The 23,386-nt window shown below is 46.4% G+C and overlaps 1 protein-coding gene across 1 annotated transcript in view; it reads right to left on the bottom strand.

Moving 5' to 3' along the window:
* The window catches only part of neo1a (neogenin 1a), a 360,480-nt gene that overhangs the window by 29,764 nt on the left and 307,330 nt on the right, over positions 1–23,386 (bottom strand). Inside the window, 5 exon segments of the mRNA XM_084337101.1 lie at positions 2,241–2,435; positions 3,409–3,516; positions 17,175–17,215; positions 19,098–19,101; positions 19,104–19,194. Of these exon segments, the coding sequence (XP_084193227.1) occupies positions 2,241–2,435; positions 3,409–3,516; positions 17,175–17,215; positions 19,098–19,101; positions 19,104–19,194 (439 nt within the window).

Raw genomic sequence — 23,386 nt, 5'->3', positions numbered from 1 at the left:
CAGATGTTTCCCTCATAAACTAAGACAGAACTCCCTTTAGTGCAGATGTACAGAGCCTCCATTTCTACTTTCACACAATAGAAAAATCCTCCTCTATACAATTTATTAATTTCTATAAAGCGAGAATGAAAGATTTGAAGTCATGCAGCCCGAATTTAAATCATCAGCCCAGACGATGGAAGTCTTGAGGTGGAGGAGCAGAGAGAGAGAGAGAGAGCAGAGAGAGGGGGTTTACCTTGGTCATTAGCCATTTTGTCAGAGGACTCAGCTAAACGGGCCAAAGAACAGCGGTGAGGGAGAGAAAATACAAAGCAAAAACCAGTTAGCCGAAAAGAGCGGTGATGAGAGCCAGAGAGACAGGGAGAGAGTGAGAGAGATGGAGAGAGTGTGAGAGAGAGAGAGATGGAGAGAAAAGAGGGAGGTAACCAGGGTGTTATTTGCCAGGAGGGGTGGTGGTGATTTCCCTATCTCTGCTTTTGACGTCTCTACCTCTGGTCATTCATTTTTATCGCCCTTGGGGATACGATCCATCCCTTCTGGAAGTCTATAATAGACTATCATTAATTCTTGCATTGAATTAAACATAGATTTTGTAAAATTGTCAGCAACCAACAAACCAGCATCTCCCTACTTGCTAGTGCCTCCTTTGTTAGCTGTGTTTTTGGTTAGTCTGAGTAACTACAGTCCAGCACTTCCAGAGCAGTAAGCGCCAATAACAACTATGAAGATATCATTCCTATGTTCTGTTATTCAGTGTTTCTGCTGCTTAGTCATTCAGACTATTTGACCTACTTCGATCTAAACGTTTTTTTTTTTTATCGAATGTGTTATAAACCTTTATTCTTACATATTGTATTCAGTATTACTTCACTGTCCCATGCTGTCCTGTAATTGCTCACGCTGCTGCAATGGTTTGGGAACCAAACATTTTCGGAAGCATCCAAGTAAAATATAGCCTGTTGAGAATACGTTCATGTGCTCAAGGGCAAATCCCTTGATTTAGAAAAATGTAAACAAACAACTAACAAGTTAAACAGAAAACGACTTTCTGTTGCATTGTATGAGATGTGTACGTTTTATATGAATATAACTGTATATTGTTTTTTATGGCCTACATAAAAGTAAACTATTTAAATGACCCCCCCTCCCTCCCTACAAATCGCACCCTGGAGGTAAGCACAAGTGAGCACTAAAAAACTGAATCAAGTGAGATGGAGGGACACAAGGAATAAGAGCTAAAGTAATAAGATATATGGAGTTGGCGATGGAGGGACAGAAGGAATAAGAGCTAAAGTAATAAGATATAAGGAGTTGGAGATGGAGGGAAAAAAGGAATAAGAGCTAAAGTAATAAGATATATGGAGTTGGAGATGGAGGGAAAAAAGGAATAAGAGCTAAAGTAATAAGATATATGGAGTTGGAGATGGAGGGAAAGGAGGAATAAGAGCTAAAGTGAGTGTGAGATTCAGCACATTTCAGCCAAACAGATGTTATGACCAAATCATCTAAAAGAAAAATGAAAACGCAGCCCAAAACCAGTGAAATGAAACAGAGATCAATTCTATGCAGCCTTGAAAAAGAAAATAACTGACATCACACATTTCAATAAATTCATAATTATTCAAAAGGATAAAAACCTCAGAGCAATAGAAGGCCTATGTGGTACCAAATGTAACTCACACTTCCCCCTGTCTTAGCACTGTACAGGGCAAATGCACACTAGGAAAAGGGCAACATTATTTGAAATCAGACAAGAAAATAGATACCAATTTGTGCGTTCAGTAGAAAGCAATCCGGCTGCAAGCTAGTCTAGCTTAGCACAAATTAATGGAAGTGGATATGGAGTGGCTAGCTTAGGCGTTGGCACACCTCTCCCGGAGCTACACTGGCTGATTGTCTGACTCTGGAGAAGACGGTAATTCCCCATAATGTTGGCATGTTCCTTTAATATCCAGACCAGGTGGAGTTAGTCCATCCCAAGAGAACTGGGGTGAAGATATCTCTGTCCATGATCCTGTCATATAAGATGTTCATTGCAAAATCTGATCATTCAAGATAGGTTCATGAGCAGACAATTGGTTAAAATCTTAACTGAGTGTATGTGAACAGTTAAATTGTTGTTTCCCTGTAACTTCTCACCTAAAATCCAACATTTTATAAATTCATTAATAAGAGGGAAGCATGTAAAAACAACAACATAGTTCCATCCTCCAGTTGGGGGTCTTGGGGGTCAAACGTACTCTTAGGAGTGCGGAACTGCACGGCCTCAGACATGGGTCCCATGCCCTTGGAGTTGCGGGCCTGGATCTTGAAGTAGTAGGTGGTGTCCAGCGTCAGCTCCTGGATCTGGTGGGTCAGGCGGTTTCCCACCACCGGCTCTATAACCCAGTCATGGACCTCAGCGTTCACATCCGTGCTGTAGTAGATAATGTAGCCTGTGGGAGGGATAGAGAGGAAGGAGGAGGAGGGGGAAGAGGAAGAGAGCGAGATAGGGGGAGGGGGGACGGGAGAGAGAAAAACAGAAATAGAGAGAAAGAGAATTTAGAAGTTCGTTCCTTTAACCTTATAAAGAATTGTTTTTACTCAAAGCTCCGATATCATCTTGGTGAAACTCAAATGAAAATTCAACTTAATGAGCACCTTATCAGGCTGTTTAAAGTGCATGTTTTAGTACACAATCAATGTGTGAGACAAATCGATCAAGTCTTGGTAATGCCACCCAAAGTTTAAATGTGCTTCGTTTACTATGGCTTGGAGCAGTGGCGGCCGGTGTGAACTACATTTGGGTGGGCGCGGGGGGGGGGGGGGGGGGGGGTGAAGGGGGGGAAGGCAAGCGGACAGCTGACCAAGCGAATACTGACTCGAGTCTCGACATAACGTTACCCCGTTTCAGTTCATTCATACTACACTAGTACACGTATGATCAATCCAATAATGGACACATATATATCTTGTCATTTTAAACAAGTTACCATTCATTCATTCATCCATTATGCGTCACCAGCGGCGAAATTAAATGTTATAGTTCAACAACAACACGCTGTGTTGAGAGAGCGAGAGAGAGAGAGAGAGAGAGAGCGAGAGAGAGCTGAGAGAGCGAGAGAGAGAGAGAGAGAGAGAGAGCGAGAGAGAGCTGAGAGAGAGAGAGAGAGAGAGAGAGAGAGAGAGAGAGCGAGAGAGAGCTGAGAGAGACCGCATTAACTCACTTTGTTTAGTTGAAACGTGGTCCAGGAGGGCTTGATAAAGTGTACATGTCCACTGTCCCACAGTCCCAGACTGTTGATGTATAGCCACTGTCCAGACTGCATCCAGCTAGCCAAATAGCTTCGATTTTAGCATAATAAAAGCCAACCTGTGAGAAGAATATATACTGTATATATATAGTGTGTGTGTGTGTGTTAAACTGACCAGTGATTTTTCCATTGGCTTCGGAGGGAGGCTGCCAGTTGACGATTATGGTGCGAGGCTTGCCCTCCTTGCTCACCACGGTCACATCTTTAGGGGAGGAGCTGGGGACTGAATGACATCAGGACAACAATTATTATGATGAAAACAACTTTCTAATAAAAGGTCAAGATTGGATAACTACGTGTTTGGTATCGCTACAAGAAACAAACGAACATGTACGAACAAGTCCTAGTTCCGCGTAGGAATTTGGCTACCGCACCACTAATGGGACTATTTGTTCATAGTGCGTATATATACTGCGCTACTAAAGTAGGACTTTCTTTTCAGTCCAGTTTCTTACCCTCCAATAGAGTCACAGACGTAAAGCCTCCCCGCGATGCCACGTGTGGGAGTAAGGCCAAGTTCGGCCTACCATCGGTATTGAGACATCGTGTATATTAATATTTGAATAGTCATATTTGGCACTATATCGTCGAGTTGGACGTAGTCTATTAAGCTAATAATAGTCTGTTAATATATAGTGCTTCGTGCGGTGAGAATACTACCGTAGTCAGTACCCCATCGTTTCGGGCATAGAACTGGCTGCTTACCCAGGGTGGTTGACCCTATGTGAAGCTGCACCCGAGGAGCCCCAGAGCCGACGAGCGAGTGGACTTGTATACCGGATTATTCTACCGACGACAGCCCGCCTTCCCAGGCACGGATTATGCTTTGGATACTTTGATTATTCTATGGATAAAGACCCCCGACACTACCGTGTGTTGGAACCCCCCCCCCTGGAGAGGACGCAAGGTGAGGAGACGCTCTGCAAGACGAGGTCTCTCCACATCTCTCCCCCGTGGACCGGAGAGAGCCGGCCCACAAAGAGTCCACCTGCTTTCATCTGTGGTCCAAGGATCGCCGGCGCATTGAACGGCACTACAGTGGGTTCTCCTGGGATACCCTTGGCCGGACGAGGCAGCTGGATTCTACCCCCCCCCCCTCCTACTCCTGTCGGCTTACAAGCGACCGGATTAACCCCCTCTAGTGTATCCAGCCTATAATCATTAAAGTATCATTGCTGTTATTCCTTAACTATTCCAGGTCGTATATTTACCACCTGCGCCTTCAGAGATTGGACATTATCTATTGATATACCGACGAATACTCCTTGCCATAAAAGTGCATACTATTTCAATTCATAAATGTAATTAAGTGATTAAGTGCTTATTCTACACACCATCGCTGTGTAGGAAATAAAGACCTGTTTCTAATTCGTACATTTGTGTTGGATCCGTTTCATCTACGTGAGAGTGTTCATGATAATATATTTATGCCGTGTACTGGGTGGCCGAATATTAAGTACAAAGGTAGTGGTAGTAAGTATCATATCTAGTAATACAGTCAGGGAATTGTACCCCTCAGTTACAATTGGTCCTTCGAGCCGGAGGGTAATCAGTGTAATATTAATATAGTGTTATTAATATTGAAATGGCCTATGATGAACACTCCACGAAACGATCCTCCTAACCAACGCCCGCAGCGCGAACGACGGCTCCCTCAGTACTTAGAGGCTTACGCTGTCAGTCAACAACCTAGTCTTCTACTAACAGTAAACGCGGTAAAACTAGAAAGTAAAAGTATGTCTAACCCCAACGCCCAGACTACCCCGACCATAGAGGCCCCTACGGGCTCTAATGTAACTGACCAAGTTCACGGTGGGGACCAGTGGGAACCAGACATGACTTCACACCCCGCCAGTACTGAAGAAGTAGTCCCCGATGAGTCCCGGGAGGAATACAACGCTACCGAGAGAGAACTCGGCACGGAAGAAGACGGGGAGAGCACCGTGGAGATAGAACTCCAAGGCTCCGCAAGGAGTACCCCGAGGGAAGGCTCCCCTATACAACCGCCTTCTCCCAGCGAGGCAGAGAGGACCCTACAGCAGGCCTTCCTCATCAGCCTGAACGCCGCTGCGGAACGCGATCGATTGCAGATACAGCAACGGAGCGAAGAAGAGCACATACGCCTGGAAATAAGACGCATTCAGATGGAAGAGAATGTGGCCCGAGACCGAGCAGACAGCCAGCGAGCAGCTGCCGGTGCTCAACGGGACGCAGAGCGCGACAGACAGCAAGCGCAACTAATAGAACAGCTGATCAGACGGACAACACCCTCTCCCTCCGCCAGAGGCTCCAGGAACTCGTCTAGACACACCTCCAGGGCGGCATCCCCTAGCCGAGTAAACAACCCTGAACTTGACCAACAGACGAGGTCTATACCCCCCACAGACCACCTCCCCCCACCGGTCCAAGCGAGACCTAGCAACCGGGAAGGAGCAGCATATCCTGTGGAGAGGCTAAACCAGAGACTACAAGCACTGGATGACCTAACTGAAGACGAAGAGGAAGAGGAGGAGAACCGCGCCCGAAGACAGCACAGTACTCTACCGGACCAGGAGGTCCGGTACAGCCCAGGCTATACTCCCGCGGAGCTGCGCTACAGACCCCCGACTCTATACACGGGTGAGCACGACGCACGACCCGCACCGAGGAACAGCACCTGGACAAGCGGGCCATGGTACACTGCCGGTACCAGCCCATACCAAGGAGCGGGAGGAGACTCGCCTAGGAGGCCTCTCCCCCAACGCTCGCCGATGTATCCACAGTCAGCGTCATACATTGGCACGCCTATGGTACCCGACTTCACCCAAGAGAACCGGGCCCAGTATACAGAACTCCGCATGTGTCTGGAGACCATGTTGGTGGATGTATTGGATGAACGCCACAAATACGGCATCCTACTGCAGCACTTAAAGGTGCCCCGCGCACATAATATAGCGCTCGCCTACGCGACTTCCACCACCCCATACACAGCAGCGCTGGTAGCATTGGACCAGAGGTATGGGCGCATATGGGATTACGTGATCCAGGAGATCCGACACATCGACCGCTTACCCCCAGCAATAGACAATCGAGCACTGGACGACCTGTCCATCAGAGTGCAGTCCCTGGTAGGGATGTTGGGAGCGCAAAGAGAGAAGGGGAAGTATGAACTTTACGCCAACTCAAATGTGGAAAGGATCCTGGAGAAGCTGCCGCCCGCTCGTCAGGAGCGCTTTAGGCGGCAGAGGGACCACAGAGACCCGAATGGCCCCGAACCGAACCTCCTCGATCTAGCAGACTTCCTGGCGAGAGAAGTCAGCAGCCTACGGCTAGATACATTCGGACGGAGCACCCCTGGCTCCAGAGAAGGAACCAGACGACTAAATGATGGAAGAAGATCGGTGACTGTGATGCACCAATCGGAGTCAGTACCGAGCAGCAGGAGCCACAGTACCCCCTCCAGAACGGAGAAGTGGAAGATAGTGTGCCCCTACTGTGAGAAAGAACACTGGCTAGCGCAATGTGACTCCTTCCCCAAGCTGAACGCGGAGGAAGCAGGTCAATGGATAAAGTCCAACAAGCGCTGTTTTCGCTGTGCGCGCTCACACATGGCAGCCGAATGCCGCTTAAAGAAAAGGTGCACCAAGTGCGATGGAGCCCATCTGGACATACTTCACGACAGTAACAGACGGCGCCCTTCACCTGCACCATCCAGCCGCAAAGCGAGCGTCATGTACATCGATCCCGCCAGCAGCAGTGGAGCCCGAGTACTCCTAAAAGTAGTGCGTGTGACACTAAGCTACCAGAATAAAGTCCTGGACACTTACGCCGTCCTCGATGACGGGTCAGAGAAGACCCTGCTGCTCGCCTCCGCTGCGGCCCAGCTAGGGCTGCGGGGAAGCGAAACCCAAATGACAATTCGGACAATAAGACGAGATTTGAAGACGATAAAGGGCGAGAATGTCTCATTCTCTATCGCAGCAAGCGGCCAGCCTGAGCGACGGTACCAGATTGCAGACGCTTTCACCAGCCAAGAAATAGGACTGTCGCGGTACACATACCCCGTCGCCAAGCTGATGGAGAAATATGCACATCTGCGCAAGTTACCGATCCCGCTCATAGACAATGCTATGCCGACCCTGTTGATAGGCTCCGACCATGCAGACCTCATTGTCCCGATAGACCGGGTTCATACCGGACCCCGAGGCTGTCCTGCAGCAGTCGAGACCCGTTTGGGATGGACTCTCCAAGGCCCGCTCGCCAAATCTCTCAACCGAAGTACAGCCACTAGATGTCTCCACTCCCGAGTCACAGAGGGAGAAACCGCACTCCTGCAACACGTAGAGCGGCTATGGAGCTTGGAACAAATGCCCTTTAAGAATGGAAAGAAAGACATTCGCTCTAAAGATGACATTTACGCCATTCACCTCCTCGAGACAGGGACCAAGAGAGTCCCGGTCAACGGCGTGTTGAGATACGCCACGCCACTCCTGCGGCGAGAAGGAATGCCTACTTTCCACGCCAAGACAGACGCCATAGAACGGTACCTGCTGAACACGGAGCGGCGCTTAGCCAAGAACCCCGCCCAAGAGAGTGTATACCGCGCTGAGATTGAGAAGCTCATCACAGCGGGACACGTCACAAAGATGGACATTAAAGAGGCTGACCAGACCACTGAATCGTGGTACGTGCCCCACCACAAGGTCCATCACAACGGTAAAGACCGCATAGTATTTAACTGCAGCTACCAGATCGGATCCCAAAATCTGAATAAAGAGTTACTGCCCGGTCCCACACTCGGCCCCTCCCTACTCGGCGTTCTACTCCGCTTCCGCCAGGAAAAGGTGGCCATCAGCGGGGACATTAAAGGAATGTTCCTGCAGGTGAGATTAGTAGAGGCGGACAAGCCCCTGTTACGGTTCCTATGGAGAGAGAAGCCAGGAGATGAGCACCCAGCCATCTACCAATGGGAAGTTCTCCCCTTCGGAACGACGTGCAGCCCCTGCTGTGCTACATTTGCACTACAGAAACATGTAGCAGAGGACCCAGCAGCGGACGAAGAGGTCCGACACAGCGTAAAGAACAGCTTCTACGTAGACAACTGTCTACAAAGCCTTTCAACCCAGGAAGAAGCCGAGGCTCTCCTGATTAAACTCCGCGCCTCATTGATCAAAGGCGGCTTTGATCTCAGGCAGTGGGCCAGCAGCGATCCGCAAGTACTGCGCAGCCTCTCCCCCGAGGACAAGGCAGCCAGCAGCGAGACCTGGATGGCTACAATCCCGGGAGAAGCCCAGGAGATGACCCTGGGATTGGTGTGGCGATTCAAAACAGATTCGCTTCACTACAGACACAAGCCCCTGACTACGGAGCAGGGAAGGCCGGCGGCGGCGCCGACCACCAGACGGAGTGTGTACACAACACTCGCCCGACAATATGACCCGCTAGGATGTATTCTACCGTACACCACCAGGGCAAAAATGATTGTACGAGCATTGTGGGACAAGGACCAGGGCTGGGACGACCCCATTCCCGCACACCTTGCATCCACCTGGAGAGAGTGGGAGATGGAGCTCCACTCACTCCCAGGCGTTAATATGCGCCGAAGCTACTTCCCACCCAAGGTGAGGCCAGAGACATGTAAAATGGACTTACACGTCTTCAGTGACGCCTCAGAGGTCGCATACGGATCAGTAGCCTACTTGCGGGCCCAAGACCAAGGGGGAGAGATCTACACAGCATTTGTCCTCGCCCGCTCGAGAATAGCCCCACGCAAGCAACAATCTATCCCACGTCTAGAGCTCTGCGCAGCCCTAGCCGGAGCGCACCTAGCCACGCTCATCCAACGTGAGCTCACCATACCGGTGTCTAGAACAATCCTGTGGTCAGATTCCACGACGGTACTCGCCTGGATCAAATCGGACTCATGCAAGTACAAAGTCTTCGTGGGAGTCAGAGTCACAGAGATTCAAGACTTAACCGAAGAGTTAACCGGAGAAACAGAGTGGCGCTACGTTGATACAAAACAGAACCCAGCTGACGTCATCACCCGGGGGATGCCCCTGGATGACCTCACCCGTCGCAATGTCTACAGTGACGGCCCCGCATTCCTAAGACTCCCGGAAGGACAGTGGCCCATGCCTATCCCGAGGGAAGCAAGTCCAGAGGAGGTGGAAATTAAGAAGTCTGTGTTCTGTGGATTGAGCACCGTAGCCTCCACCGACCCTAACATAAACGATTGCACGTCCATAGAGAGTGCACAACAAAGAACATTCCTGCGGTACCACCCGGAGTGCAAGTCCCCCGCTGATATGTCAGCAGCTAACTACGAGGAAGCAGAATTGCTTCTACTGCAGCGAGCCCAGAGAGACTCGTTCCCCGATGAATTGGCCTGTCTACAGGGAGGAAAGCCCGTCCCATCTGACAGCAGATTAATTCACCTGGCCCCCGAGAGCGACGCTCACACCCTCATCAGAGTGGGTGGTCGCCTACGCAGAGCCCCCAATCTACCGGATGACATTAAATACCCGATCGTATTGAACAGCCGACACAAGGTCACAGAGCTGATTATAAAGAAATACGATGAGGATGTACATCACGCAGGAGCAGAAAGAGTCTTCGCGGAAATCAGACGTCGTTACTGGATCCTACAAGGAAGAGAGGCGGTACGACGCTTCCAACGAACATGTCTAGACTGCCGCAAGTGGCGCGCGCAGCCCAGCATACCAAGGATGGCTGACCTTCCTCCATGTCGCCTCCGAATCGGTGACAAGCCATTCCACTCAACGGGTATGGACTGCTTTGGCCCGCTGCACATAAAGAAAGGAAGAGGAACCGAGAAGCGGTGGGGTATTGTATTCAAATGCATGACCACCAGAGCGATACACATCGAGCTTCTCCCGACCATGAGCACAGACTCATTCCTTATGGCCTTCCGTAGATTCATATCACGGAAAGGAAGACCGTCTACCCTATTGTCCGATCATGGGACAAACTTTAAAGGCGGCGAAAGAGAGCTGAGAGAGAGCTTCCAAGCTATGGGCCCAGAACTTAAGACCCACCTCGCTCCAGCACAGGTTGATTTCCAATTCAACCCCCCAAACGCATCCCACTTCGGTGGCACTTGGGAACGAGAAGTGCGCTCCATAAAGACAGCCCTGTACGCAGTACTTGGGGCCCAGACTGTGGCGGAAGAAGTCCTAATGACAGTCCTCACGGAGATTGAGGGAGTACTTAACTCGAAGCCCCTCGGATATGTCTCCAGTGATGTGGCGGATATCGACCCAGTTACCCCCAACACACTCCTGATGGGGCGGCTAGATCCCACATTACCCCAGACAATGTACCGGCCTGAAGAAGCGAACGGCCGACGAATGTGGAGGTACAGCCAAGTATTAGCCGACAAGTTTTGGAACAGTTTCCTACTGCACTACCTACCGTCTCTACAGACCCGCCAGAAGTGGGTAAAGGAGAGAGACAATTTGACAGAAGGAACAGTCGTCATGATTATTGATCAATCACTGCCCAGAGCTATGTGGCCGGCCGGCCGCGTAAGCAAAGTGATCACCGGTGCCGACGGCAAGGTCCGAGCAGCTGAAGTGCTCGTCCAGGGTCGCACTTACACCCGTCCCGTGGCAAGGCTCATAGAACTGCCTCGACTCCCAGACACAATCGATGATGACCATGACCCTACAACCCTATGACTTTGTGAAGTTGACTGACCCCTACAGCAAACCCTTATGTGTAAATAGACAACGCGATTAATCTGTCTCCGTTTAACTGATTAGGTCTGGGACCTATTCAGGGGGTGGCTGTTGTGAAGGGCCAGATTAAACCGAATATATATATTTATTTATATATATATATTTAATTGTATTTGTATATTCTCTAATATTCCCTGATATCCCTTGTATATTCCTTGTACAATATGCATTGAATATCCATTCTAGCCTACTGAACATCCCATAATAGTCTCCATTCTACTATTGGTCGAGACCTTGGTGCCAGGCTGCCATACCCCTCAGACCCAGTTCAAACGTACCGCTCGACATGTACGAACAAGTCCTAGTTCCGCGGAGGAATTTGGCTACCGCACCACTAATGGGACTATTTGTTCATAGTGCGTATATATACTGCGCTACTAAAGTAGGACTTTCTTTTCAGTCCAGTTTCTTACCCTCCAATAGAGTCACAGACGTAAAGCCTCCCCGCGATGCCACGTGTGGGAGTAAGGCCAAGTTCGGCCTACCATCGGTATTGAGACATCGTGTATATTAATATTTGAATAGTCATATTTGGCACTATATCGTCGAGTTGGACGTAGTCTATTAAGCTAATAATAGTCTGTTAATATATAGTGCTTCGTGCGGTGAGAATACTACCGTAGTCAGTACCCCATCGTTTCGGGCATAGAACTGGCTGCTTACCCAGGGTGGTTGACCCTATGTGAAGCTGCACCCGAGGAGCCCCAGAGCCGACGAGCGAGTGGACCTGTATACCGGATTATTCTACCGACGACAGCCCGCCTTCCCAGGCACGGATTATGCTTTGGATACTTTGATTATTCTATGGATAAAGACCCCCGACACTACCGTGTGTTGGAACCCCCCCCCCCTGGAGAGGACGCAAGGTGAGGAGACGCTCTGCAAGACGAGGTCTCTCCACATCTCTCCCCCGTGGACCGGAGAGAGCCGGCCCACAAAGAGTCCACCTGCTTTCATCTGTGGTCCAAGGATCGCCGGCGCATTGAACGGCACTACAGTGGGTTCTCCTGGGATACCCTTGGCCGGACGAGGCAGCTGGATTCTACCCCCCCCCCCCTCCTACTCCTGTCGGCTTACAAGCGACCGGATTAACCCCCTCTAGTGTATCCAGCCTATAATCATTAAAGTATCATTGCTGTTATTCCTTAACTATTCCAGGTCGTATATTTACCACCTGCGCCTTCAGAGATTGGACATTATCTATTGATATACCGACGAATACTCCTTGCCATAAAAGTGCATACTATTTCAATTCATAAATGTAATTAAGTGATTAAGTGCTTATTCTACACACCATCGCTGTGTAGGAAATAAAGACCTGTTTCTAATTCGTACATTTGTGTTGGATCCGTTTCATCTACGTGAGAGTGTTCATGATAATATATTTATGCCGTGTACTGGGTGGCCGAATATTAAGTACAAAGGTAGTGGTAGTAAGTATCATATCTAGTAATACAGTCAGGGAATTGTACCCCTCAGTTACAGCACGCATACCAGATAACTGCCTACGAAAACAGGCACAGAGGCACTGAAAGAGGATTTCACCCATCTAATGAACACACTAGACTAGACAAATATCAAGATGTATCCATCAGTGGACCAATTGCATGCTTTTGCAGAGGACAAGAAGCCTTCAGTCGACTCCTTCAGACATTAAGCACCCCCCACAGCCCAAATGGAATGATAAAAAAAAAACCTATAGTCGACTAACGGCAAATTTTGGCCAATCATAGTCGACCATCCAAATCCTTAGTCGGGGACAGCCCTAGTGTATATATATATGTGTGTGTGAGTGAGTGAGTGAGTGAGTGAGTGAGTGAGTGAGTGAGTGAGTGAGTGTAGTAGTTAGTGTTCCTACGGGTCTTGAAGGTGGTGCCCTGAGCGGTCATGCTCCAGGTACTGGTCTGTATGTGTGTGTGTGTGTGTGTGTATGTGTGTGTGTGTGTGTGTGTGTGTGTGTGTGTGTGTGTGTGTGTGTGTGTGTGTGTGTGTGTGTGTGGGTGCAGTAGTTAGTTATCGAAAGATATCGGATCTACCTTTGGGTCCTCTACATCACTGTACAAGCACTGTACTGTTAAGCCCAGCATGTTTGGCCTGTGTGATAATGATTCAGAGGTGTTCTGTAACATCTCAGCCAACACCCCTGACGTTGTGGTGGTTAATGAGTAGTAGAGAGGCGTTCATTCTAGAGCAGGGGTTCTAAAACTTTTTCATACCGTGACTTTATTTAGGATTTTTTTTGGGGACCCCACACTTAATGTATTGCGTAATTTCAACGTGGAATTAGGGAATATCAAAATAAAAGCACACGTTGTTGAACTTGATCATGCATATTTATTAGAAAATTTTATTACAGCACTATGTTATCAATACACATTTATAAAACGAGGCATATTTAGCCAAAATATGTTGCCAGAATATTTAAAAAAATATATATATAAATATTTTTTTAATTTTTTTATTACTTTTCAATGCACTGTCACCTACCCGCGACCCCAATTTGGGTCGCAACCCGTAGTTTGAGAACCACTGTTCTAGAGGTTGGCTGTAACTTCGACCACAGCCTGGCGGAAGCCTTTTTAACGAAGTTGCTGAAATATCAGCAGCTCAAGCTGAACATCTCACAACTAGGCTACAAGTGTCAACTTTTAGTTAAAATCTTTGGCAGCCGAGGGGAGCTCCAGTAGCTCACCACGTACCGCGAGTGCTATTTCAGCGCCGTGGACAACCGTGCTCGTCACGGATCTGGGGCTGAGCGAGTTCGAATCCCGGACTGCAGCCGTGCCTTTCCCAGAGTGTCTTCCCCCCCATCTGAACCCTTTCAGCCTGCTTCTGTCGGTCGAACTTGACCAAGTATAAATGCGATAAACGTATAAAAGAGCCAGGGAAATGGCCAAAGTTAAAAAAAAAAAAAAAAAAATCTTTGGCAGCCTAGGTCATGTTCACAAGCTGGTGGTTAGGGGCCTTCAGATATTCGCAATTAATCGTAAAGGTAGCAAAATAACCTTTATGTTTTCGTTCGCTGGGAAACTACACTGCTATTTGGCGCTGCTGACTGACGTCACCACAGCGTAGCCTCCTGCCTGTAGTCACAGACCTAGGATCAGATTTCCCTTACATTCGATAAGCTTAACAATTCGTACAATGGGAAAATAACTGACCCTGAATCTGTGGCTAGTATCTCTCTGGTGATCATATCCATTTATCAGATGACGCCAAACAACATTTCTAAAAGCAACAACCACGTTATCATTATTTGTATTCACTACATATTAAATCACTGTAAATACTAATGTAAATCATTGTTTCGTTGTACATAGTGTATAACGTTATTGTTTTTAGGCGGGCTCTACATGCCCTGATTTAAAATGGTTATCTCCTCTTTGTATACTTTTTAGAGAATATGCTATACAGAGTTATATATATCGTTCTTATTTACTTTTGTCCTCACAAAGTATTCTGCCAGGGAACTTATGGACACGACAGTAGTATTTATAAGGTTTTTGAGCTTGTAACGTTAGTTAGCTATCGTGGTATCAGCCGGCCGTGACGTGTAGCTAGCTAGCCGGCATGATGCATGCAGTGCACAGGTCTGAGAGGAGGACCTGTACATTTTACTCTGTCCCGAAACGCCTCTACAAGCCCCGATTTAAAATGGTTAACGACAGTAGACATTGCTAACATCTAGTACGTTTAGCGAGTTAACGTTAGTTAGCTAGCTAGCTTGGTATCAGCTGGCCGTGACGTGGATCAGGCGACAACACTGAACAGGCTGCCTAGTGAACAACAGGCTGCCTACTGGTAAATGTAGTTCTTTTTTTTTTACGACAAATTAAAAACCTTATAACTACCTTTATTTCAACCAAAAATGCTTAAACAATAATGTTAGTGGTGGAAGGGAACTCATTTTGTGCAAAAATGGAAAGCTTGCCAATGTTCATGCGGCAGAATTGTTACAATAGCCGATAATCCATTTTCCCAATGATGAATCCCTATACGGGTGAAACAACCAGTGACGTCAGACTACACCTCCCTATTGTAACCCACATTTGAAACATCACCTGTGTCAATATTGTATGTGTACGATGGGTGCTGCACAGTCACAAACGTAATTGAATGACTCACAAATCCCAATGAGCTAATTGCACTGTTAGTGTTTATGTCCTTAACACTTTGAGTGCCACGAACGCGATTTGTCGTTAGTTCATGCCGCCAGTTGAGTGCCACCAACGACATATAGCGTTTGTTTGTCGTATTTTTTTTATTAGCGATTTGAATTCATATTTCATCAATCGAGCCTCACGCTAGTGTTGCAGACTCTCTCTGAGCTCAATTGGGAAAATACCGCCCCCTATCGTCTCTCCCTGTGTAACTGCACCCCATTGGTAAAACTTTAGACTGATGGGGGGGGGGGTCCAGCCTCCTCATGTTACTTCTCCGGCGAGGCATCTGAAGAGACCCACGTTGATCGCCGAGCCGGCAAACGCGTGGAATACATATTTACAGTACCCAACGCTGAATCAATAAACGCGATCGATATTTGGAATGATGATCAGGAATTGGAATAATCTTTTTGGATAACATCTGATCGGAGGTAAGCAATTTATTTTACCAGTCTTGGGGTAATCGGATCTGTTTTGACCTATATATCAGCGTGTGCCCCATGTGTGTGTGTGTGTGTGTGTGTGTCTGTGTGCACGCTGATCAGGAAATGAGAATATATTTTTCAGATCGCTTCTATAGCGTGCATAAGTACACATATACTATCGATAATCTAGCGTTTATTTGAAAACTATTCATAAATAGGCCGAAAAATTACACCCATTTTTTGTGTATGCCAGAATATTCCAATAATGGGCGATTATCACGGAATCTATATATTTTCCTGAAAAACGAGGGCTTTTCAAAATGCTATAAAACGGAAATTAACCGATTAAAAAACAATCCGTCTCGACAATGTTGACTGCAAACAATTCATTGATAAACGACGGGCAGATTAGACACATAGCCATAATTTAAGACAGAGATTATGCGTTCACAACGCTATCATTGAAGTGGGTGGTGGCATTCAACAGGGTTTTACCACGTTAACAAGTGGCAACCAAAGTGTTAACACTTTGATTGCCTAAGGCTAAATTCATGATATACCATCCCTTGCCAGCTCTATTTGTCTATGGAGAAGTTCCCCTTCTTTGCAGGGCTATAACTTTTTAAATTCTATTGCTAAATTGCCATTATTAGGGCCCATTCAAGGTCCTATATGTATTGTTCATTGTGTAGCAACGTTAAACTTTTTCAATCACATATTCATAGTAAAATATGGTCTAAAGTATAAGTATGTTTTCATCTCTTTCTGCAGCTTTCTCCAGAACGTGATTTATAGCCCCAAATGCATTATATTGATGATGAAATACAGTTTGGTAGGAATCTGTGCGAGATCAAAAATTTCAATTGGACATACTTCTAGAAGTTTCTACGTATCATCTGATGATGACCGGATGGGCGGGGGATCGTTTATAATTCCGTGGGCAGCGTTATATCATTCATCTAGTGTGGGTGATATGATCATCAGAGCAGTTTATATCGAACACGTTCAAAAATAACGCTGAATCTTACCGTATCTTCCTCGCGCCGTTGGACGATGAGCGTGGAACTGAAATATTCCTATTATGGGATGTAGAAATACGCGATCTATTTCCAGGTTGTATAATAGTATATACGTCCAAATCATGTTGTTTATCGAGTTATTGGCAACGGATCGCTATGTATTGTGTCGAGATCGAGTCCCGGGACCTATAGAGAGTGCCCGGAAGTAATATGGACGATCAGCACTTCATCCACATAACTTCCTGTTTGGCGCTTCTGCCGATCGGCCACCAGATGGCGCTCTTGAACCGCTAGAGGATTGAGAGGAGCTCAGAACTGTGTGTGAAGGCTGCGGATGGAAAATATGATTCCGATCACAGATTTTTGAAATATTGATATTAAAGACGAGTTACGGCGTCCTCGGCAACTTGAGCATGGCGGGGAAGGACGCCTAAACACGTTTTCGGCACTTAAAGTGTTAATGTACTTTGTATTTATGTGGACATAAATAAAGCATTTAAAATGTGTGTGTGAGTGTAGTAGTTAGTGTTCCTACTGGTCTCGAAGGTGGTGCCCTGGGCGGTCATGCTCCAGGTACTGGTGTTGTGTGTGGTGTGTGGTGTGTGGTGTGTGGTGTGAGGTGTGTGGTGTGTGGTGTGTGTGTGTGTGTGTGTGTGTGTGTGTGTGTGTGTGTGTGTGTGTGAAACTGGACTCTCGGGCCAAGGGCTTCGGGGTCTTGTCTGACTGGCCAGATCTCAATGACCTCTGCAACTAGACTGGAGTTCAGCTGAAATGGACAAGACCCAACACACAGACTGAAGTCCCTGTCTCTGATGAACTTATCACAGACCCCTGTGTGGTTGTGAAGGCCAACATCACAACACCACAGGAAGAGACTGTTGAACTGCACAGAGACTCTGCAAGGAGGGTTCTGCTTAGCATGAAGCAGTCTGAGATCAGGCAGCACTGGTGTGAACTCAGATTACAGGGAAAGCTAGCTTGTTTGGAGTTTGCTGACCACTCAGTCTCACACTCAGTGTTTAAGAATGCCACTGTTGGTGAGGATGTTTTTAAATTTACCATCAAAGCAAGACTGCAGGTATTACCCACTAAATACAATCTGTCCACTTGGTATCCTCAAACTCACAGTCCATTCTGTTTAAAGCATCAGGATTCACAACACCTAGAATCCATTGCACACATAACAAATGGATGTAATGCATACAAACACCTGTACATCGCTCGTCATGACCGTATTGTGGACATTGTGTCTGATGTGGTACAGAACATATCACCATCTAGTGCAGCAATGTACAAACATGCTAGAGTGCAACCAGAGTGGGTTGGCCTTACCAACGATGTCTTTGCTAACATACCAAATACACCGGATGTTGTTTTTGTTGACACCGGCCACAGGGAGGTGATGGTCATAGAAGTAGGCTGTAACTTTGATCTGTACATGGAGGACCAGGCCTTCCGGGACAAGTATATCAAATACCAACCACTGCTCAGTGTGATGGCCGACCTTGGGTATAGGTGTAGATATAGTGTACTTGTATTCGGAAGTCTTGGCCATGTATACAAATGCACCATGACGGCGGCTGGGTGGCGCTTGTCACCAACACACGAGACACCGGTATCGAATCCGGCTGTCGGCGTTGCCTCCGGCTTGGGCCGGCCGTCATACTAACTCAATTGGCAGAGTTAGCGGGTGGAAGTTGATGGGTGGTAATCTGGACGTTGTAAACAGCGACTCCTACAGGTCGGTTGGGGCGCCTGCACAGCAGAGACAGGAAAATGGCGGGGGCAGTGTGAGCCGCCTACACGTTACTCCTCGCCACATGAGAGTCCGCGCTGGCAGGTGAAAAGATGCGACTGGCTGCCTACACATGTATCGGAGGGGACATGTGATGGGCTTCTATCCTCCCTACAACCGGCCAGTGGGGGGCATATGCGAGCAACATTCAAGACAGGGGAGGGGAGAATTGGCACGGCAAAATTGGGATGGTAGAAAAATTGAAAGAGGAGAAAAAGTGGATAAAAAAAAAATAAAAAATAAAAAATAAATGCACCATGACCGGTCTGAGAATTGCTGCAATGTCTAAAAGAAAAGCCAAACAAATTGCCAAATATTGCTCTGTCTCAGCTATTATTGGCAGCTTAGCCACGTGGAGAAGGAGGTGTTATGTGTACCCTTAAGTGTTCAGTGCTGTTTGGCCCCGATACATTTGATTCCCTGTTTATGTAATATAATTTGTGGAACCAAATAAAGTATTCAAATGTGTGTGTAGTAGTTAGTGTTCCTACTGGTCTCGAAGGTGGTGCCCTGGGCGGTCATGCTCCAGGTAATTGTGTGGTATATGGTGTGTGTGTGTGTGTGTGTGTGTGTGTGTGTGTGTGTGTGTGTGTGTGTGTGTGTGATAGTTAGTGTTCCTACTGGTCTCGAAGGTGGTGCCCTGGGCGGTCATGCTCCAGGTACTGGTACGGCGGCCCTTGGTCACCATGACGGAGAACTCGTACAAAGTGTTTGGCTTCAGACCCGTCACCATGTAGCTCAGGCTGGTCGTGTTGGCCGTCTGGGGGATGGATACATAGAACACATAAAAACACGAGGACGGACACACACACGGACACACACACACACACACACACACACACACGGACACACACACACACACACGAACCACTGGGTGGAATCCGGACATTTTAGAGGAAAGACGTGCTGCTCAACATGCCTTTGCTGTAAAAAGCTTTGCGGCACAAAGACACACACAGTGTTAATGTCAGATATAAGTCCCACGGCTAATCCCAAATATACAGCTGGCATAAACACATTTATATAACACTTTAAAACCAGTAACGCTGTCCTTTTCATGTGTATAATATCAAACCCCAAATTAGCTTTACAGGCTTAAAATGTGGCGTTATTTTAAATCCTATTTCCAAATCCTATTCCCTTCCAGCCTGAATTGTGGGGGAGATATGAAAGCGGGAAAAGCTTTAGCTTGCGACGAGGGCCAGTGAGGTCACAGTCGCAGCTGGAAGGGTTAGTCAGTCTTTGATTCTAACTATAACGTTGCGTGCGGCTCTCAGTCAGGGGTGTCAAGCAGAGGGCAGTGGGAGAGGGAAACCGAAACATTCTGTCCTCTTAGAAGAAGCCGGCTGAGAGCTGCAGTCTCTTAAATAATGTACACGCTTGCGTGGCTCTGTGCGCTGCCAGGGAAGAGGGCTGGATGGTGAGAGGTACAGTATATGGAACCAAATCTACAAGCCAGGTTTGGGATGTCTTTTGTCCATTGCTGTGTTGGTATCAAACAGTTATTTTAATTAAGGCTGTCAAAGTTAACGCAGGCTGTCAAAGTTAACGTGTCATTAACACGTTAACGCACAATTCTGTTAACGCCACCATTTTTTTAACGCACGATTCACGTTTTAGAAAGAAACGTTTATTTTTTTTTACTAGACTTCACTCAGGTGTATTATTGATACTCATTGATACTATGTTTGTTTCTGACTCAAAGTGCGTGTGTGTGTGTGTGTGTGTGTGTGTGTGTGTGTGTGTGTGTGTGTGTGTGTGTGTGTGAGAGATAGAGAGAGAGGGGGGGGGGGGTGAGATAGATGAGGAAGGGTCAAGAGAGAAAGAGAGCTGGGAGAGTGTGTGTGTGAGAGAGAGGGGGGGGGGTGTGAGTCCTCAGCCATTGTGTGGGTGAATGTATCAAGTTCCTAACGTTTTCTTTCCCCTATTATTTCATGCACACTTTATTCATTGTTTTAAATTATTATTTTCTTTTAAGTTATTTTGTGCATCACTCTGTTTTAAATTTGATGCTAATTTGCATGAGTCAAAATACATGAGGGTCATCCTTTTGTGTTAAATGCCTGCATAAAACAAGCATTTGTTGACTCTCATGTTGATAAGAGTAATAAAACTTGAAAAAAATATCCATTTAAGGTAGATACAAAAATTTTTAAAATTTAAATCGATTAATTTGCGATTAATCGTGAGTTAACTATGGACAATCATGCGATTAATCAGATTAAATATTTGAATCGATTGACAGCACTAATTTTACTATATTATCTTTTGCCCCCCTCCTTTTTCCGATTTTTTTTCTCGACCTGTTAGTTGTTATGCCAATTCCCAACCCCCTTCCTGGTTGTTGCGCACTCCCCCCTACTATTGGTCCGGGAGGCCGGAGACTGTCACATGCTTTCCTCCGACGCATGTGCAGCCAGCCGGCAGCCAGCCTGGCAGCGCAGATTCTCACCGGGAGAGTGTAACGTGTGGAAGGTCACACTACCTCCCTCCAGATCCTACCCTCGCTGTGCAGGCGCCCCGACCGAACTGTAGGGGTCGCTGTCCACAACGCCCAGGACCCACCCATCAGCTTTCCCACCCCTAACACTGCCAATTGTGTTAGTATGAACGACCAGCCAAGCTGATAGCAACGCCGAGAGCTGGATTCGAACCCAGCGTCTCCAGCGTTGATGGCGAGCGCCTTGCCCACTACACCACCTAGCCGCCCGGACAGCACTAATTTTAATACATAGTTCCAATAGAAAGAAGGTTCAGAAGGGCAGCTTGGTTGGCTCCATTTTAACACCTTAAATGGTAAATGGCCTGCAGTTCTACAGAGCGGTCACCCAAAGGACCATGCAAGGCCCCAACCTGCTCATCGGGAGCAGTAGGGGTTCAGGGTCTTGCTCACAAACACCCATTTAAGTTGTATTAATTACAAAAAAGAGATTTTCTCGAGTCCTCAGTATGTATAATGGTTTTGCTGAAAAGGTCACGCTTAAAATCTTGACAGTGATGTTAACTTCATACGTTGATTTTTTTTTGGTCATTCTTCTCCACTTGCTATGACATTTATGAACGCACCACAGTTTCTGCTAGATTGCTTTCATCGCGGGTGTTAACATTTCATCTGGCTTTTACGCCATGATCAAAGCGATGCAGCAGAAAGGTTGGCGTGTTAATAAATGTCACAGCCAGTGGAGAGGAGTGTGACCCTCTCCTTTTCATCACTTTAATTCCCACTAGTGCAGTGGCCGTGACGTGCCTGATCAGAACGGGCCGTTATTGCCCGGTATTGCCGTTTGCAGATTTCTCAAGGACTGCTCATTCAATCAACTTCACAGTCAACACTGCACTCACTTGGGTCCTCAGCAATACACCCGCCAAGTGTGAAGTCCATTCAATGAGCGGAAAACGTTTATTTTGTACATTATCTAACGTTAACACGAACCTAAACTAACGTTACAACTAACCTAAAGTTAGTTTAGGTTCGTGTTAACGTTAGATAATGTACAAAATAAACAGTTTCCGGTGCTATAAACTTTGCACTTTTATTTTGAAAACCCCAGAAAGGAAGTCATTATATTTGCTTTACCATCCTGTTCTGTGTTAGCTCCGGTTAGCTCCGAGCGTGCAGCAGTTAGTATTATATTATCAATACCAGCCATTGGATTACTGTTTTCTAAATTGGGGAGGCTTTTAATCGTCAAGGTAAGAGGATTTTAAGTCATGGTATCCATAAACTTCAATCAGTTCGGATCCTTTGAAGGAATGAGAATATCAACAAACCTGTAGGGAACGTCAGGCTACTGTCCTCCCCCACTTCCAGTGATGAAGCTAAGCTACGCTAACGGAGCGACTGTTCCCAAAGCTAAATGCACGCACAGAGACAAAAAAGGTATGTATCTTCTTGTCTAACTCCAGGGAAGATGTTAAATAAGCTAATTTCCCAAAATGTTGGAGTTTTCCTTTAAGGTCTATTTTCAATTAGTATATTTATTATGTTATAATCATTTTCTTCTGGGTTTGGAGCAAGGACTAGGTGGGTTCAGGCAGATGAATACGATTTAGTACGGATGTTTGCTGGATATTATATTATACGTCAGGCTGCTTTTGTATATACAAATGTGTTCTTACTTGCTTGCCTGGGTAAATAAAAGTTAAATAAAACATTTAAATAAATATTTTGTGTTTTTACGTCGACCCTAGAGAAAATAGCAGCTACCTTAGTAACAGCTTAGGCCCTTTTCACAGCAGTGATTTTTTTCATGTCATCGCCGGGTAAACAGAGGCGAAATGAATAACAATACAAATTATGTTCCCGTTCCATGTAGGTGTGTCACAGCCATTCCAGTGAGACAGATGCATAATACACATCTACGCTAAATGGAACAGGGCCATAATTAATGTTATTAATTACACCAGTGTATAGGCTGCGATGACATGTCAAAATGGCCACCATGAAAAGGGCTTACTGGGAGATCCGGATAAACATCACTCTGTGAAAACCTAACCACCTGGCACCAGGTGGTTCAGCGGCACATCCACCACATTCTAATTTAGTTTGGTCTTTAAGGCATGCGTTGTAATGTGTCATACCATTTTACCATAGTTTCCCCATCATAACGTTTACCATTTTATTTCAGTTTTATTAGTTCTTATTAGTTTTTCTTCATCTGTGCAAGTTTGCCTTTAAAAAAAAATTGGCATTGTTTATGTGATACTAATCTGATCTGCACAAACAAAGAAACTAAACATTACCCTTGCTCTTACATGTGCACTGTCACTCCTATGTATGTATGTAATCTAATGAAGTAAATCTATATTGTATATAATCTAATGAAGCAGATATATATTGTATGTAATATAATGAAGCAGATATATAATGTATGTAATCTAATGAAGCAGATATATATATATATATATATATATATATATATATTATATATATATATATTGTATGCAATCTA

The sequence above is a fragment of the Notolepis coatsorum genome, assembly GCF_963971535.1.
Source record: "Notolepis coatsorum genome assembly, chromosome: 20".
In the NCBI taxonomy this organism is placed as follows: Eukaryota; Metazoa; Chordata; class Actinopteri; order Aulopiformes; family Paralepididae; genus Notolepis; species Notolepis coatsorum.
This window is presented reverse-complemented; position numbering and strand designations above follow the sequence as displayed.